Source organism: Diadema antillarum, unplaced genomic scaffold, assembly GCF_040938485.1.
Source record: "Diadema antillarum isolate AM-2024a unplaced genomic scaffold, OU_Dant_1.0 seq00000604_RagTag, whole genome shotgun sequence".
Taxonomy (NCBI): domain Eukaryota; kingdom Metazoa; phylum Echinodermata; class Echinoidea; order Diadematoida; family Diadematidae; genus Diadema; species Diadema antillarum.
This window is the reverse complement of record NW_027271532.1, coordinates 445,011-464,903: the sequence shown is the minus strand read 5'-3', so window position 1 is coordinate 464,903 and position 19,893 is coordinate 445,011. Positions and strand designations below refer to the sequence as shown.

The 19,893-nt window shown below is 38.5% G+C and overlaps 1 protein-coding gene across 1 annotated transcript in view; it reads right to left on the bottom strand.

Moving 5' to 3' along the window:
• The window catches only part of LOC139735867 (major facilitator superfamily domain-containing protein 9-like), a 28,844-nt gene extending 12,390 nt beyond the window's left edge, over positions 1-16,454 (bottom strand). The window contains exons 1-4 of the mRNA XM_071646614.1: positions 16,348-16,454; positions 14,417-14,504; positions 10,831-10,874; positions 6,336-6,465 (exon numbers count right to left, since the gene is read on the bottom strand). Coding sequence (XP_071502715.1) covers positions 6,336-6,465; positions 10,831-10,874; positions 14,417-14,504; positions 16,348-16,443 — 358 coding nt within the window. The 5' untranslated portion in view covers positions 16,444-16,454. The remainder of the gene's footprint in view (positions 1-6,335; positions 6,466-10,830; positions 10,875-14,416; positions 14,505-16,347) is intronic.
• Between the last annotated feature and the right edge of the window lie 3,439 nt (positions 16,455-19,893).

Sequence of the window (19,893 nt, the reverse complement as noted above, 5' to 3'; positions counted from 1 at the left end):
CTAACTTACTAGTTCGCAGAGTTTGGTAAGTTTTTTTCATGCAGTGTATAACTAGTATCATTCTTATTTGCTAGTAAGTTGAAAATTCACACTTTCTTTGCCACTTCATATTTTCTCTGGTCCCCCAATCGCGAATTTAACCACTCGCGAAAATGTGTGACAGCGGCAATTCGCGAAAATTTATGTACGCGAAAATTATAGCGTATACAGTAATGAGCTGGGCGGAAAACTCCAACTTCAATTGCTGCAACTTTGCTGTGAAATCCTCACAGGCAATTCATAGTCAAAGTCGGTGAATGTCACATTTTAAAACTGTGACTATTGAGCAACTGCTCTGTTACCTGAGCTTTCTATCACCATAACTTGAGCTTTAACGGGTTAGTTCTGCAAAGGTGAGTATGACAGTGAAACGACTAGCTCAGTGCAATCATGTTCTTACATGATTATGTGACCCTCCTACCAATTCAGTCAATAAATCGCGCACCCGTACACGTGCATAAATAGTTTGTATTGCGAGTGGATACACAGCTACCACTGCACTCTGCAATGTGAACTTCAGATCAATTGACATGGCACAAAGGATTAGGCCATGCCCCCTCTTGAGAATTGATATTCAAATCACTGTTTCCAAGGTACTGTGTGTACAGTCCAATCATGTTGATAACGAATTACAATCATCATCATCATCATTATTCTAACTAAATTTGATCTCGTCACCGGAATGATATGATAGAAGGTGATACGCAGCCTATAGGTGTGAAAAATATAGGGCAATAGGGTATGTATTTTGTCTACACTTGTACTATGAATTCATGTATTTATCTTCTATCTGATCCCAGTAATGAGAATCAAATCTAGTTAGAATAATGACCACGATGATGATTAAATTCATTATTTTAAAAGCAAGATAGAGAATGTAGTATTTTTGACGTTTGACTGTAATTTATATAGCCGAGGTGCCATCTGATCAAGAAGTCATTATTTTATGAACAATGTGCAAAATACGATGAGTACCGTAAAGTTCCGTGTATAAGACTCACTATTTTTTCGTCGGAAAACATTGAAAATCGGGGGTGCGTCGTATACACGGGTACAGTCGAATCACGGAAAAAAATCTGTCATGTACACCCAATTTTGTAAGGCCAACTTGGGGGCCATGTATGCCCATCGACGTTTGGAAGGTAAGCAATCACTAAAACTTACGGATAAATGGGCGATCTTTCAATCTGGACGCACACAAAAGCTGCAAATACGAGATAAACTTACGATCGGCCTTGTGCAGTAACGATGTATCAATCTGGCCATAGACAACAGCTGTAACACTTAACAGCACTGCTGTATTCTACCGATGTCACTAGTCTACCAAGCTACCAACAGCCAACCTAGTAGCTGGAATACGCGATGTACAGGTATCATTACTAAATTACCGATACCGTAAAACTTATCAATGTACTAGTATCAATATGGCCATAGACAAAAGCTGTAAAATACTGAGTAGGATCGACACTATGTCACCGTAAATATGAACAATGTGTGAAGCATGCGTTTGCTCTTCATTTCACGATGCCAGCTAGGATACTGTACTGTAGCATAGCTACACTGTAGCTAGCTAGCTAGCTAGCAAACCTTTGGCAAAGGTAGCAGCTGCAGAGCAGAGAGGCTTTTGCAATGGACTCGCGTGCACACAGCGATCGGATCGTAGCGCGCTTGCCCGTTGCGCGCTGTGTGTGCAAGTCCATTGCTCTCTGTGTGCGTGTGCTGAAATTATAGCGAGCTGCCTTTTGCAAAAGGCTAGCACTGTGCATACAAGCATGGTACAAGAGACACACATGTTACTGGCAATCCCTCCGGGAGAAACAACAGTGAGTGTAATTACCGTACGCACCATACGTCTCGCCGTATGATCCCTCTGCTACACTTGTTGATGTTTTTCTTATTTTTCGTAATGAACCTTCCAATTTGACATGCGTCAATATGCGAGACACGTACCCTCTGCTATGTATGACAGCAAAGATCGTACTGTACACTCATGAGTACGATATGCATGACACATGTACCATGATTGAAAGGCGAAACAATAGCAAGTGAGTACCGAGACAAGTCTCGCATTTTGCGTTTTCTATATTTTGCCGATGTCCGATGAATACCGTTAAAAGAAAGTATAAAAGGAAACAAAAAATAGAGCAATTACATGCTGCATTCTAGGGAAATTTTGTGCTGAAATAATATGTATGAGACACGCAATATTTGCGTGGAATTTTTTTTTTTTTTTTTAATTTTAGGTCCGAAAGTAGGGGTGCGTCTTATACACGGGTGCGTCTTATACACGGAACTTTACGGTAATAGGTATGAATAAACCAGAATACATAAGAAAGTTTTTTACCCTTGACCAGTCTTAATCTATATCTATAGCCAAGATTGCATCTGATGAAGATGTTGTTAGTTTGTAAAAATGATCTATGCAATCCAGCAATGAAATTTTGTCTTAAGTGTACCAGGAACCACTCCAAGTCTGTCAAATTGTACTGCCATGAATTATTGGGCGTCAGCGACCTAACTTCAGATAGAGTCACCATGTGATAAACCCTCGGAGTCTCTTCTTCCTACAGGTTTTGGACAGACAGCTCCCTGGAAGTTTTTAAATGGACTCTACTGCACCTTGACATAAAGGTGTTTAAGCACTTCGACTCACTGGTAAAATGTTACAACGATGAATGAAGATGGTAATGATGAAATGACAGGAATTATTCTGAAGATGGGAGTGTTGATTTGACATCTGAATGATGATGATGATGATGATGATGATGATAATGATAGTAATAACAATAATAATAATAATGATGATGATGATGATGATGATGATGATGATGATAATAATAATAATAATAATAATAATAATAATAATAATAATAATAATAATAATAATAATAATAATAATAATAATAATAATAATAATATTTTATTATTATTATTACTACTACTACACTGTACTACTACTACTACTACTACTATTACTACTATTACCAGAGCTACCAAGTCTCACGCATTCTGCGTGAGACTCAAGCATTTAGGGGCCGTCTCACGATCTCACGCATGGCATCCATTTTTCTCACGCATCGGGCGAAGTATGTAACTTGGGCCTATAATGAGGAGTATAGCTCAAGGATTAGAGTGATAGTTGCAATTGAAGGTATGGTTTCCTTTTGTCTTACAAAATAAGTAAAAAATAGTCACTTAAGTATGCACCTGATCGCACCATTAAGAGCTAAGAATTGAAAAAGCTCCCTACCGTGGGAGGCTACAGGGGAGAAAAACCCCTCCCATACCCTCGCTCGCGCGCACATTCGCTCACCGAGATACCGAGTCATGAAAATCTCACTCATACAAATTTGTTGAACTTGGCATCCCTGTATTACTACTACTACTACTACTACTACTATTACTACTACTACTTAAATGATATCAATAATAACAATTACAATTACAGAAATGATCATCACAATGAAAATACAACGAAAACAATAGCAATGACAAAGTAACAATCAGAATAGAAAATATTTGTCCATGTTCTAGCTGTACAATAGTATATCAATGGTATTGCAATGGTTCAAAGTTTGGGATTTCGCCTCTGACAAAGATTCCACTGGGATCGAAAGCTATGGCCTTTTTTGTGGGATAACATTCTTGGCACAACACTAGCCAAATGAAGGTTAGATGTGGAATTCCTCAAAAACAGGAAGGAAATTATCTCAAACCAATCCAATGACTTACAATAGCTTGAGGTCACTATATTGTACAGACTCTTTTTTGGACAGCGATCAAAACCTCCAATCAGATGGGAGATATTCAGCATTAAAGGCCATTCCAAAATTCAGACTAAAATACACCTCGTCACCTAATAAAAAACAAACAAACAAACAAACAAACAAACAAACAAACAAACCAGCAAACACAAAATCCTAAAACAGAGTTAAGGAGTGAGGAGCTTCTCCAGTCGTAAACCAACATGGGGTGTGGGGGATGGGGGTTAAAACAAAATCTTTTCCAGACAACATTTCACTCACTTGGACCTAAACAATTTTCTTTTCCTTTTTTTTTTTTTTTTGGTGTCTTTTCTTATAGCGGTACTCATAATTACAAGCACTCCATAATGACATTGCACAGTTTCTGGGCAATGTCCAGGGACCTGGGTGAAAAGTGATACCTAAATTAAATTGTGTAAATGCCTTGCCGGCATTCACGGGAGAAAGACGATACAGAGGGTACGCTTTCATGCTGAAACTGGAGAGACGATGACTCACTTGAGAACAATTAATCAAAGGCGATGTATTTCAGTCAGTGTGAGGGACCTTGAATGTGACACTGGGCTGACCCATTCATCTGGAGGGGTGTCCGGTCTTTTGTTCTCACAACCGGACTAATGGTGTGACTACTTCCTTGAGTACACTAGTTCATCAAGCTGTTTCTATCTTAACCCGTTGAGGACGGTTTGATTTTGCTATAGCAGGCATTTCCCATAGACGCTTGCCCGAGTATACTCGGGACTCGTCCTCAACGGGTTAATTTAGTTACCTTTTCACAGTAAAGGCTATAGGATTCATCTTCCCACCTCTTCAAAAATCTATATCTCTATCTGTGTTTAGTATTTCATGAACTTCTCGTCAACTTTACTTTCTTGCGCAGACTCTGACATCACTAGTTTATCGCGTACGATCTAATCTGTGTATACTTCCTTTCAAACATACACGCTGTTCCTGTTCACTATCAATTTCTCTTGTTCTAGTTTCCAGCAACTTCTCATGTGACTTCACATCCAATCACTCGTACCAGAAAATGACCTCTTTTAAAACTTGATTTTGAAATGTGATGCAAAAATTCACAAACTTCACAAACTTCACAAACACATCACGATGCATAAAAAAGAAAGAAAAAAAAGTCTGTCTCAAGTGGTTTTGTTTTACAGCTTCTTGATACAATGTACATGTACATATGTACTTTGTCTTGCAAATGAAACATATTTTCATTTTTCTAGCAAATTATAGAGCACTTGTACCTCTTCCAGAAAGCAGGGGGAATAACATTATTTTTAATATACATCAGTAACAGGTGCAGGGAATGTGCACTTTTCATTGAAAAAAAAAAAGATTAAAATTTATGGAATTCTCTTCATATTTTCTTTATACTGTTTTCCTTATATGTGATGTCACGAACCATAGCAGTCCTCTCATTCAGAGACGGTGGCATCAAAATATTTAAGAGTTCCTAACTTATCAACAGATGGTCTGGTTTTCTTTAAACTTTCTCTGATGTATTCTACCGATACTGCTGCATGCACTCAATCCACATGTATCAATACTTGGGTTTCATTCCCCTTTGGCCGTCTGCATGCCTCATTAAAGGACAAGTTCACCTTCACAGACATGTGGGTTGAGTGAATGCCGCAATATCAATAGAACATATCAGCAAGAGTTTGAGGAAAATCGGACGATCTGTTCAAAAGTTATGAATTTTTGAACTTTCTGCTCAGTCACAGCGGGATGAGAAGACTACTATAGCTTGTGATGTCACATGTGTACAACGATATAATAAAAGAATAAAGAAAATCCAACATATTTTCACTTTTCTCGCATAACAAAAGAACACTTGACTTCTCTCTTTCAGAAGGCAGGGGAAATAACATTAACCTTAACATACATCAGTAACAAGTCGAAGAAATGTGCACTTTATTCAAAAAGTAAAGTTTTGTGAAATTTTCTTTTTATTTTCCTTATATCGTTGTACGCATGTGACATCATACACTGTAGTAGTCTTCTCATCCAGGAGGGACTACGAAGAAACTTTTAAAAATTCGTAACTTTGGAATGGATTGTGGGATTTTCCCCAAACTCTCACTGATGTGTTCCACTAATATTGCTGCATTCACTCAATCCACATGTATAATTATTATGAAGGTGAACTTGTCCTTTAATTTCCTGCCCATAGGTATATGTGTGAAATTTGTACACATTTGACTATTAAAGTGGCACAGATAGGGTTAACAAACTCACCTAGTGGTATCCTAGCAAGCACGTATAGTGGAAGAAGTCAAGTATACCTAGTGGTATCTTGCCAGCAGGTAGAAGAAGTTAACCCACCGAATGGTATCCTAGCCAGCAGTTAAGTAATCCTAGCCAGCAGGTGAGTAGTAGTTGACCCATGTAGTGATATCTTAGCCAGCTGGTAGTACTAGAAGATGACCCACCTATAGCTGTATCCTAGCCAGCAGGTAGTACTAGAAATTGACCCACCTATAGTGGTATCCTGGCCAGCAGGTATAGTGGAAGAAGTTAACTCACCGAGTGGTATCCTAGCCAGGAGGTAGTAGAAGATGGAGGGGGCCACGCCCATGAGGATGTACCCCAGTGAGGTGAAGAAGAGACAGATTAGGAGACTCCGCCTCCTCCCAGACACATCGCTCCATCTCCCCTGAAATGAGGATAAAGCAAGAAGGCATGTCATCACATCTAGAGCTCTTTCCTTTTTTGCAGAATCTCCTCCATAGTGTGCTGTTTACGAATGGTACTTGTTAAAGGCTTCATGAACTTGTTAACAGGCTCAACACTGTTCATCGAGTCCATGATGGTTGATGATTCAACACTGACCACAATATCAAAAAGAAAAGTTGAGGAACTTAAACATTTTCTTTGTTCAAAAAAAAGAAAAACAAAACAAAACAAAACAAAAACAAGAGTGATAATGGTCACAACTTCATATCCAGATTAGCTGGGGTGGTATCACTACATCACAAATCTTCCATATAGATACATATATATGTAGAATGGTAGAAGTCTCAACAAACCAGATATAAAAATTATACAAATGGTGGAATTTTGAAGTTTAACATGTTTTCACTAAGTATCCATATACTTACCCCAATTAGCTGAGGTGATATTAAAAGTAATCAACTCATAAATTTCTCAATGATTTCTGCGTAAACTGTCATATATATAAACTTTTATGTGCATGTGTGTGTGTGCCTGTGTGTGTGTGCAATTATTTCACAACTACAACCCTTTTCCCCATAAGCAACGCAAGGTTATTCTTATTGTCACACAACAACATATTGATACAAAGCATTTGAGTTTGTTTTGAGCTCACATCAAAGACATCAATTCAGCAAAGATTTGTGTGAAAGTCTGTGGCTGCCTTGCAGGGCCACGACATCACCACAGAATCTAATTTACATATATTGAAATGCAGTGACTACAGTACTTTCATCAGTTTCATCACTGCTTCTTACATACAAGTGAGCTTCATAGGGTTGGCTTTGATGCAACCTTTTCTGGCCTGTATGAGTGATTAAACTCCTTATGAAAGCCAACATGAACACGGTGTTGAGTAGAACTGTAAAAGACAATGGCTTCCATTTGCCATAAAATACACGTCGGTATCGCTTCATTTCTTACAGCATCAGATCATGATCAGAATGCTGTCATATACTCCCTGAATGAGGCTTTTTATTTCAAGGCTACACAGCAAGTATTCTTAACAACAGGAAAAATCTTTTTTAAAACACGGCATTCATTACATGTTCAACCATTGGTATAGAAAGTCTCCCATTCTTTGCGGCACAGTTCGCACTCGTGGCTTCAAGCCTTGAGAGCACTCTAACATCTTAATGAGGATAACCATGCCATTAGAAGGCAATCACGTATTCCCCTTAAAATGAAAGTAGGTATGAATGGTCATTCTGGAGATAGTCCAGCGAAAAGTCCCATTTCTTTAATGACTTATCCCATCGCAACTGAACTCAAACAATTCTTTCCTGAGGGTTATTATGCCACCCAAAAGTTTCAGTTTCATCTTCTAAATAAGATGAAATGAATCTAAATATCTCACTGCACTACAGTACTTGCATCCTATGCTATAAATGCAAGCATAGGCGTCTTCGAAGTGGCAGTCTAATCACCAGTTTGGTCTATAGAGGGGGCACTTGCTCTGTCAGTGCTGGTACTAAGTGCACACATCTATGCCTACATAGGTGGGATTTTGAAGTTCCTTTGGTCATATTCTTGATCTGGGATTAAATGTACACAAGAGGTAAGAGAAAGCTCTAAAACATAATGATGGAATAAAAAGACACAAAAGCTGAAGAGTCAAACCTGTGTCTGTTTCATCTGTTAGTTTCTGGAGAAAAGAATTCAATTTTTTCCTGCTGTGTGACTCTCATGTGAGTTGGATAGTGCACACATAAGAAAAAGGTAACCCCTCGGTTTAAAATGTGCAATGTCTAGGGTGATTGATTAATTATGAATAAAAACAATCCTGTGGAACTGCCTTCCAGCTATTAAACATTTGATCCATGTGACTTCTATTTTTTCAACCAATTATTTGATCCAGGTGTGCTGTGATATAACCCGAAGGGGAATCATGGCCCCTCACGAGTAGTGAGTTAAAGGGATGGTAGAGTTTTGGTAGAGACGGGGATTCAGGTTTTAACTTGTCACAAGATGATTAGAATCTTCTTCTATGAAATATCAAAGAGCATACAATTCTAAGAGGAATTCAAAGTTTATTCGACAAAAACTGGTTTTGAAATGGCCGAGATATCCAGAAACAAAGAGGTCCTAATAAAAGGTGGGTCCCACCGCTTATTAGGACCACCCTGTTTTACTTTGTTTTTGATATATCTCAGCCATTTCAAAACCAATTTTCATCAAATAAACTTTGAATTCCTCCTAGAATTGTATGCTTTTCAAAATCAGAATGGTTTCTGATTGATAAAAAGTAAAAGCCTGAATCCTCACCTCTACCAAAACTATACCATCCCTTTAAAATACAACAACCACAGTTTCAGACAAGCACTAAACATGACTGATGTCCGGCATGTCGGTAGTGTGTGCATCATTATTTATGGCACTCTATTCAACAAAGATATGATATCCATCTTAGAGAGCATGAATTCTAAATACTGGGCGTTCAGTCGATACATGCCTTGAAACCACACCCTCTCAAAGGCATCTAATTGTGAAAATGTGGTTAAAAACTAGGGGCTTACTACAATAAAGTCACTTGAACAACCATCTTTGCGGAGTATGTTACTAGTAGTAGAACAGAAAGAGAGTGTACCCTCTAGTTATCAAAAGCTTTGGGGAATCCCAGTCGTTGCTTCGCATTCTGGTTACAAGACATACACGTAGGAGCTTTATGCGCTAAATCATCACAGCACTATAATACAACTAAATGATGTCTCTTCCTCTGTACCCTATTCTCTCTCCCTCTCTTTCTCTTTCATAATATGGATAACATGATACTAACTTCAGTATGATAATAATAATGATGCAGTAAGGTGCACTGTCAAGAGTACATACAGTGTCATTGGGAGGGGGGAGGGGGAGCCCTGTTTGATAGAGCAGGATTTTTTTTTCTTAAAGGCACATTCACAAGATGCCCCTTCCCTAAGTTTTTTTTTTCTCTCTCTCTCTCACTTTCAGCATTGCCCTCCCCCTTCTCTCTCTCTAACACTCACCTACATAGCACCTCACATCTGTGCATGACCTCTGCTGACCCCATACATTGATGACATGCAGGCTATAGGAATCATAATTGCACAACACATCCACTCTTTTTTTTCCCTTGTATTTTGATTCACCATATCCACAAGGTTCAGTACCATTATTGCTGTTGGCAGCATTCTCTACTGCCTGTGTACGACAGATTGAAGTTTGCACTACACAAATCCAAAAATTTTCAGGTGCACATCACGAGACTTACACCCACAAATCATACAGCCAATGAGTTATACGGCCCATGAGTCATACAGCCCATAAGTTTGACACTGAGCAAACAAGGCCCACGAGACCGACACATTAAGCCCCATGTTGTATCTGTCAAACTCGTGGGCTGTTTTTGCCTTGTGTCAAACTAATGGGCTGTATGACTAGTGGGCTTTATGACTCCTGGACCTCATTTCGAAGTCAAACTCGTGGGCTGTATGACTTGTGGGTGTCGGTCTCGTGGGATGACCCCAAATTTTCTGCGCTTTTTCCAGATATACAATCGACTACAGACACTTGTAAGCTGGGTGAGTAGGCGACTTGTTGAAAATTGCCATGGCACGTCGATGAGAATGAGAAGGCATGAAGGCAACTCCTCAGAACACACCAAGGCACCTTGCTTGAGAAAACAAAGAATAGCAGAACAAGGTGCCTCGCTGCCTTGGTGAGTCTTAAAACATTGCTGTCTTGCCGTCTTGTCCTCGAACAAAGTACTAAGGCCAGTTTCTGACCTTCTCATCTATACGGCAGCACCAGGGCAAGTTCTAACAAGTCACCTCCTTGCCACATATTGCAAACCCCTAACAAAGCAGCATGCCGACTTCTTGAGAAACCGTTACTCCTGCCTACATTCAGCAGCAGTTTACACATTCTTTATATGTTGCTGAGACTGGGCCAGTCTAATAGCACCCTGCTCATTCAAAGACAATGTAACTATCCTGCTGTGCCTACAATTACTTGTATGTTATGTAACGTAATACTCATCTCCAACTCTTGGTACAGCTATATTCCTACCATGGAAAAAACTTTCTTTAGTAAATGGGACCTCCATTTTTTTTTCTCTCTCTCTCTCTTTTATGTGTATATTACATCAATATCAACATCAATATCTCTCACTAGAGGGGACAGTACGATTACATGCAACATTGCTCAGCTACACTCAGGAATCAAACCTGGGTAATTTGTATAGGGAGGCAGATGCGCTACCAACTGAGCCAAATCACCACCTTATGGAAAAGACTGAACATTGAAATCAGGAGTTTCAACGGATACACATCTGCATCTCGATACTAACCACAAGTGGACTCGAAAGCAGCTGTAGAGTCCCATAAATGGAACCTGAAAGCAAGCAAAAAAAAATTTTACACAGACAAATAAAAATGCTTAGTCATCTTGGTAACAACAAATCCTTTAAACATAATGTACTGGCAGTCTTAATAAATTACACAATCTAACCATCAGGAACGTGTATATATGGCCTTCAGTTCTGGATAAGTGGAATGCTGTAGTGTCTTGGTAGTGCAGGACAGAGGTATCAAATTATCAGTCATACAAATCATCATCACATACACTGGCACTGAAAAAGTGCACTGAAGTTTAAGGCTTGATTCCATGTGGTCCAGTACAATGTCTTTGCAGCCTTCCTAACCAAAAACTTGAGTTTACAATGTTCCCATTTGACATTGATCTGCAACAAAGGATGACTATCCCCCATTTTCAATGAAACAAAACCAGCAGGCAGAATTCATTTGTTAAAATCAGCACAAATGAAATAGTATATGCGGCTGTGCATCACAAAACAAACAAAAAGTTGCACCCTTCGATTGTATGTGAGGACTCATGAAAAAAAAAGGTGAAATGGGTCAACAAAGTCAATCTTGAGTTTTTCATATCTCCTGAAAGTTATTCTTCTTCTATATTATACCTAAGTTTGGGATCATGAAATGAATTGGAAAGTGTGTTTGCAGCAGTTTCTCTACAATCCCTTTTCTGTAGACTTGAGTGATCAAGGTATGTCCCCTTTTCATTTCTTGAAAATCCTAATAGCACATTCTTCACTTTCAACTCTAATAATTTTTGAAAGGATGAGGTTTCTGCTTTGAAAGTTAGCATCAATCATGGCCAGAATGTGTTGATAGATCATGCTCAATTTCAGCTTAATCTGATAATCCCTTCATTGTTGTTGCTCCAGCGGTTTACATCCTGTTTTTTTGTCCCATTCATCACACAGCTAGCACAGCATGGTAAAGAGTAAGTGCTTGAAGATCGGAGAGACCCTGTACTGTCTTCAGAGCCTCTTTTCTCAGTTCACACTTTTCCAGAGTGTGTACTTTCTTTCCAATATTTAGATATGTTAGGAGAGTCCAATTGAATGGACTTATACATCATTTTAAAGCCTAGAGTCTGCTCTTTCAGAATCTGCCCTTAAATAAAAATCCATGTCTGGCGACTTTTTGTTGGCTTTGTGATGCAGGGTCACATATTATGTCATGAATAATGAATGTCCTTGTTTTGTCCCCCCCCCCCCCCCCCCTTGCAAGAAAAGAACAAAAACAAAAAGGTGTGATATCTTTGCATGGACTCGCATAATGACATAGTAATACAAACATGTCTGGTTGTAGGCTCGTCAAAGGTATCTTATCATATCAATCAGTCCTTCATTGGACACAAGATGGCACTCTTACAGGTAGCACTATTACAACTAAACTTTAGAGTTTGATTGCAAAACAAGTTAATTCCATTTGTGCTTATTTGAGATATATTTGTGATTAAAGCTGCAAAAAAAAAAAGAAGAATATATGGGGTATTTTCAATCATAACTTCCAAGAATATTGCATGTTATGTAACAAGTTAGGCATTGCCGGAAAAGTTTTCTTTAAAGGACAAGTCCACCTTCATAAGGATTGAGAGAATGCAGCAATATTAGTAGAACACATCAGTGACAGTTTGAGGAAAATCGGACAATCCGTTCAAAAGTTATGAATTTTTGAAGTGTCTGTGCAGATACTGCTGGATGAGAAGACTACTACAGTGTATGATGTCACATGCATACAACGATATAAGGAAAATATAAAGAGAATTTCACAAAACTTTACTTTTTGAATAAAGTGTACATTTTTTCGACTTGCTACTGACATATGTTAAGGGTAATATTATTCCCCCTGCTTTCTGAAAGAGAGAAGTCAAGTGTTCTTTTGTTATGCGAGAAAAGTGAAAATATGTTGATTTTTCTTTATTCTTTCTTTATGTCGTTGTACTCATGTGACATCACAAGCCATATTAGTCTTTTCATGCAGCCGTGACTGAGCAGAAACTTCCAAAATTCATAACTTTTGAACGGATTGTCCGATTTTCCTCAAACTTTCACTGATGTCTTCTACTATTATTGCTGCATGCACTCAACCAACATGTCTATGAAGGTGAACTTGTCCTTTAATTTCACTCAATCTGATTATGGAGTAACTTTAAAATGTTAAAAAATGGCGCTTAACCCATTTTACAATCAAATTCTTTGTTTTTCTTCTTTCCCTTTCTCTTTACCACTCAATTGTTCTTCTCAATTCTCCTCATGCTTCCAAGTATTCTCCCTCCATCAACACAAGCTCAAATTCTGATATGAATTGAGAATGCAGTTTCACCCATGCTCAACTTGGCTTTGATTTAAACAGTGTAGGATCAATTGAATAGAAAGTTCTAAAGAGGTTTCATCATACCTTGACCTGAACCGATAGAGCTTTTTAAACTTTCAAACTTAAAGGGATCGTATAGTTGTGGTTGTGTCCTAACTTCAGGTTTCTAACATTTTTGGTGAGATGAGAAACCTCTTATGAAATATGAAAGAGCATGTGATTCCAAGAGGAATTCAATGTTTATTTGATGAAAAATGGTTTTCAAATGGCTGATATATTCAAACCAAAGCGATCCTGATAAAAGGTGGGACCCATCTTTTATTATGATCACTTTGTTTTACTTTGTTTTTGGATGTCTCAGCCATTCCAAAACTGATTTTCATCAAATAAACTTTGAATTCCTCTTAGAATGGTATGCTCTGTACTAGATCATACAGATGTGGTTTCTTGGAATCTCGCAAAAAGTTAAAAGCTCAATCCTCATCCCCACCAATATACCTTTACCGACCCTTTAAAATGTTACATAATTTTCAGGAAAGTGATACTAGTTAGTGGCGACCAACATATACATATCATATAATGCAAATTAGATAAATCTATGAGGTCATGGCTCCACAAGCCTCTCCAATGACTACGACACACAAAACTTCATAATTTGTCCCATCTCAATGTGGAATCAAAAACAAAAACCTTGTCCTTCCTATCAAATATTAGCTGCATTCAGTTATCCAGTAATTATGACATTCAGGGACAAAGAATTGCAGTCACCAAATCAAAAAGAAGACATAATTCTTTTCATTTTTTTTTTCTCTTCAGTACGAAATAGTAGGAGAGTACTCAGTGAGTTTATGGCTCAGTTCAGTTGTAACTAATGTCACAGTTCAGTGAGAACATGGCGAAACCTTTCTTATAAATCCAGCTTTTTTGCTTTAAATGTCCAATTTTGATGACATTTCCATTATTTTCTTGATCTGATTTTGCTCTTATTATTGCAGTCATTTCTGATCTGACATGTAGTGGCATTTTACTGCAAGAGTAATCAGTTATGGGGAGAAGCAATTTGAAAATTTTAGGATCTCATATACACGTTCATGTGATACAAAAGTCAATGCAAAATGTTAAAATAATCTACATTTAATGAAACGGTAAGTTAGTATTTAAGCTCATATGGTCTGAGTTTAACATTCTTTTTTGTTCCGTACATGCTGCTGTTAGACAACACATTTGACCTCTCCGGACTCTAAAACTTACCTGATAAACCCACATATGTTGGAGACCCACCCAATTGTGTGGCATGTCTTGTAATGTTAGGAACAAGCATTGCAACAGCGAACAAGTCCTGTTTGAGATAACAATGAAGAAAGCAAAGACAATTACTTGTACAATGAACAAGTAAATATTGTTACTACTGTAGTTTAAGTAAATACAATCAGGATGTAAAATCCAAATCTGTTGACGTCTGAGCTGTTGTATACTGTCTGTGGATAAATTTTCATGGTACCTGGTACATAACTTTTGCGCATTTTGCACTACTCTTGGCTAGCACGAATTCTAAAACCCGCGAAAATATCTTCACGATTTTCTCTGCACATTTTGAATGGGTTGACAATCATGCAACGGTGCAAATTTAAGAACCCACGAATATGTTTTTGAGCCGCTCAGTGCGAAACTTTAATCGCACTAAAATTTGGATGTTTACAGTAAAACAAATAGTGAATGGTCTTAACTCATTCAATCGAACAAGATTTCGCACTCAGTGACAGATGAGAAGCACTATTCAACTCGGTTTTGCCTTGTTCAAAGGCCTCTATCTTACACCTTGTGTCGAGTTTCATACCATCTCACTCATGACCATTCACTATTTGTAGTTGTATACTAAATGGTAGGGAAGGATAGTCCTGTGAATGTTGATCTCCTGGTCAAATCAGCAGTGTTGAAGACTTTACATGGTAGGCTAGGCAAACTGTTACTGTCTTGTGTATGGATATCAGACAAAAATAAAATGTTTGTGTGCCAAAACAAAACTTGCACAGATCATTTTTGAAAATGGCTAAACTTTTTAAGCTGTAGTTTTGCAAAACTGTAACTACAACTCTAGCGGACTATTCCGTGCATATGTTTTCACTAAATCAGCATGGTATTGGTGACCAGGTCAAAGCCAAACATGCAAATTAATTAGATTAGGTGATGACGTCATTACTTCATAACCTCTTATCAACATTGGTTTCTACCTCAAGCCAAAGATTAGAAACACAAAAAAAACAGAAGGGTGAAAACATGTTTGGCTTGGTTGACAACTTGCAAATTTTGATGATATAATCAATATCCAATGTTCTGTGAAAACATGTGAAATTTCAAAAATCCTCCAATTCCCAGCCCCCCCCCCCCTTCAATTCATTTCATTATCATGGTTTCGATAACACCTCTTGACCTCGTTATTCCGTTCATCTGTCGATCTGATTTTACAGTCACAGTCTACACTACAAATCACTGTAGACTCTAACCGCAGCACGTACCAAGTGGTTACAGCCCCCTGCCCCGCGCCGGGGTTATGTAGACTCTAAAGTCTAACCAGGTTAGATCCCACGGCTTAGAACTAGACTTTTAGTTACAATTTAGTCTAACAGTTGTTAGAGATTGCTAGACCTAGTCCAAATTAACCACTGTAACAGATGTTTACACAGCAAACTTGTTAGTGTTGTGGAGAATCAATTCAATCATCAATGTTTTGAACTTTTTAATTTTTAGAGGTTTAGGTCTAACACAGTTTATTCAGAATTGAACATCAAGTCATGAATATACGACATGATATTTATAATTATAGACTTGGAGCATTTTTTTGACACTTAATAGCGAGTTCTGAGTTATTTAGTGAAAGTTATACGAATTATACATTACGAATAGGTCAAACAACATATCATCATGTTATCATGATCATGCTGGTTACTCGTTCCGCAGTAGCGTACAACGAGCATAATTTGGCCGGAAAGTCCGGGGGAGATGATTGTCAGTGGCCGGGCGGCCGCCCGGTGTACCGTGGCGAGTCAGTGTGCTGGCTAATACGTGGCACCTGCATGCACTAACACTTAACAGTGCTACCGGTCGACCGGTTAAGAAGTCAACACGTAATCTAGTTATTATAAAGTCACATTCAAATATTGCTATGCTGCCTTTATACTTACTAAAAACCCGAAGGCGTATAAACTGTAGGTTAAGAGACGAGAACTTTTCTCGCCTTTTGTAGGAGAGGAAGAATTCTCACAATCAAGGTGAACCATGTTGACGACTTCTTGATTGCATTAGTCTAGTTTACCATCCGTCTTTTAGGAAAATGGAGTGATCGTTTATGTTCAGGATGCACATCAAGCAATGGCAAAATGTATGAAAAAAACTGGATAACATAGACTAATATAATTTATAAAAACGGAGCTTTACTTTCAATTTGCACTTATTATGCACAAAAGTCAATGTGGGTGAGTTATAAGTGCAGGAATGGATGACTGTGAACAAGCTGAAACTCAATGAAGAGAAAACAGTTTCTTGTTCTCGCCTCCCAACGCCAGGACATCAAACTTGCTCTTGGTACAATTCTCATCTCTCCATCTGATCATGTGCGCAATCTTGGAGTTATCTTTTCCTCTGATGCAAAGATGAGCATGCAGGTTTCACAGATCTGTAAGTTAGCTAACTACTACATCAGAGATCTGTGGAAGATCAGAAAATATTGATGCTTCTACTTGTCACGCAGCAGTCCGTGCATTGGTCTTATCGCGACTTGACTACTGTAATGCTCCTCTTGGCGGAATCAGTCAGGCTGATGCGGATCGCTTACAGAGAGTTCAGAATGCTGCCTCTAGACAGGGAGGTGAGAGGAAAAGGAGTGGGCACTGGATTAGTGTCTTTTGAACCATCCTCGGAGCCGCACTCCCTAAGAGACCACTCCACTAACTAGATTACTGCCGCTTGGCCGCACAGTGCACATGCGCAATCCTTGTCAACAGGCTGGTGGGTCTCACCCCTCCCTGGCCAGAACCTAGATTACTCCACGTGGTACTGGTGGGTGGTGTATACTGGTGCATTACTGGTGCATTACCCATTGCTGTGCCTGCAAACAACACTGGTGCATTGTGATGTGCAGTGAACTGGTTGCATGGTCACATTTTGAATTTTGCAGCTAGTATTTAAGGTATTATAACTTATATGCATCTACATGTCCATGTACTATAAGATTTCTTGGGAACAAATGTACTTTGCATGCTATATGGTGAAATAACTTTTACATGAAATGGAAACAAATTATGATTAGAAGCACCAATGATGATATACTGATTGTAAGAATATGAAGGAAACATGAACAGCTGAGTAGTGGAACACAGGCCCTAATGATGTCTGATGATAATAATAATTTTAATACCAAGCTAGCACAGAAAATACCAACCACAACGGCAACAACCATCATAAAGATACCCATTCAGCTTTCAAATAAGAATAAAACAAAAACAGAGAGACAGACAAAAAAAGTGCCATGGTGAATATCTTATCAGGCATACAGTGATACAGGACATGTGAGATAGTTCAGCTCTCACTGAACTCTCACATGTTTTCACCATACACCAGGCAAGGAGGCAAGTTATTTCACCAAGATTAGGTCCTATAGTAGTCTCCATCATGACCACTCTGTTGTAGATTCGAGCCCTCCTGCCTCAATATATCCCCAGCATACAACAAAAAAACATTCAAATAGTGTTTTCACCCCCTGGAGAACTAAAATTGCTCACAAAAATATGTTAGTGGGACCAGAAAAAACATGTCTTGGCGGATGTACGCAAGTTTCCCAAAAAATATGACAAGAGAACCAACACGAGCGAACAATGAAGTGATACATCAGACTAAAGAAAAACCCCAACATCTGCTGATCTACAGGTGAATTTCGTCAGCACTAGTCAGGATTTACACTTGACATTGTGTCGTAATTTGATTAAGACAAGAACAAAACAATGGCTATTGTTAAACAGTTACATTGTCAAAACTCAACTTCTTCTTGGCCGATTTTCAAAATTTTTGTATCTATCGAGAGCTGAATTCTTAGACTAGCAGGTCCCAAGAGTATATGCTGTGTGAGCCTGCATAAAGAATGTAAAACCCTCATACAAGTCCTTGTGAACACACACAAGTCAACTGGCCTGTCCATACTCCTAACGATAGAGGGCCAAATCACCGCGGCCCCGAGGATCGAACATCAAACAGCAGTGATAACGATCAGACTGACCTCGTTACGTAAGAGGTCGTTTACTTGTTCGTTGGGGCACTGATCCCTTGTAATCCTGTGTTGAGTGATAGGGAAAACCCTCAGGGCAGAGTGCCCACTCCTTTTTGTCTCACCTCCCTGCTCTAGACTAGTGTACCATGTTCGTTCACGTTCTCATGCCACTCCTCTTATACGTCAACTCCACTGGCTGCCAATCAAAGCAAGAATATCCTTCAAGCTTCTCCTGCTGGTCTACAAAGTAGTCAACAAAAGGGCTCCAGAGTACATTGAGGAGTGTCTGGTACGACACTCTCACTCTAGGCGCACTCGTCTTTCATCATCCGTTATCTTTACACAACCACAAAAAAAAAAAAAAAAAAAAAAAACTAGCCGGAGATGCAGCTTTCTCTTCTTGTGCTCCTAGGCTGTGGAATAAGCTCCCTCCTCTTCTCAAATCTTCACCCACACTCGATCATTTCAAACAAAACTTGAAGACTTATTTATTTTGATGTCCCTTTATGTGCACTGGACTTGTACTGTCACTGCCTGGTATTTTGTATATTATTTTATCTCCTATGGCGACCAGGGATGACATGTCATAGCGCTTTGCATCCAGTGGAAAAGGCGCTCTATAAATGTCTACTATTATTATTATTATTGTTATTATTATTATTATTATTATAAGCAACAAAGATTTTTCTCCTCACCCTGTCCCTATACTCATACATGTACATAGTAAGCTCTATGGAAGGAACTACCTTGGCAATATATAGTTCTGTGTAAAATGACAACATCTGGAATCAGTTTGACATGATGTAGCACTTCTACCCCCCTATATACCCAGTTTTACGGCAGCTTGGAAACCAACATAAACATTATTGTACACCCCAGTATAGGCCTACAGACATTTTGTTGGGGCAATGTGAAGTTGAAGAGATTTAAAAAAAAAGAATGATAATCAGTTTGTTTCATAGTTCTATCTCAACATAAATCATAAATGCAATTCATTACCAATCAATAATGTAAATATTCGTGTGCTTTTCCATGTTCAGCGCCCTTTATATCCAGCGTCGATATAATTATCTTTTGGTATGAGCATGAATTCACAACTTTCCGTCTCTTGATAGATTTTTTCCCCTCCAAACTACAAGGTTTAGTCCAACCCTTTCTTAGTAATTGATAGATCTGATCATTTGTATATAGTAGTAGGAGTAGAAGCTATAGAAATGCTAATAATAGTAACTTGAAAAATGATGATAATGAATTATATAATGGGCATATCTATCATCAGATTCAGGTAATAGAAAACACTTAGGCCAATATAAAATATGGAAGAACATACAATGCTAAGACGAGTCAAAATCTATTCAACGAAAATCGGTTTTGAAATGGCCGAGTTATCAAAAAACACAAAGTGAAACAAAAAGCAGGTCCTTATAAAAAGTACTCTCTAAATTTCGTAGATTGAAAGTCAATCTAA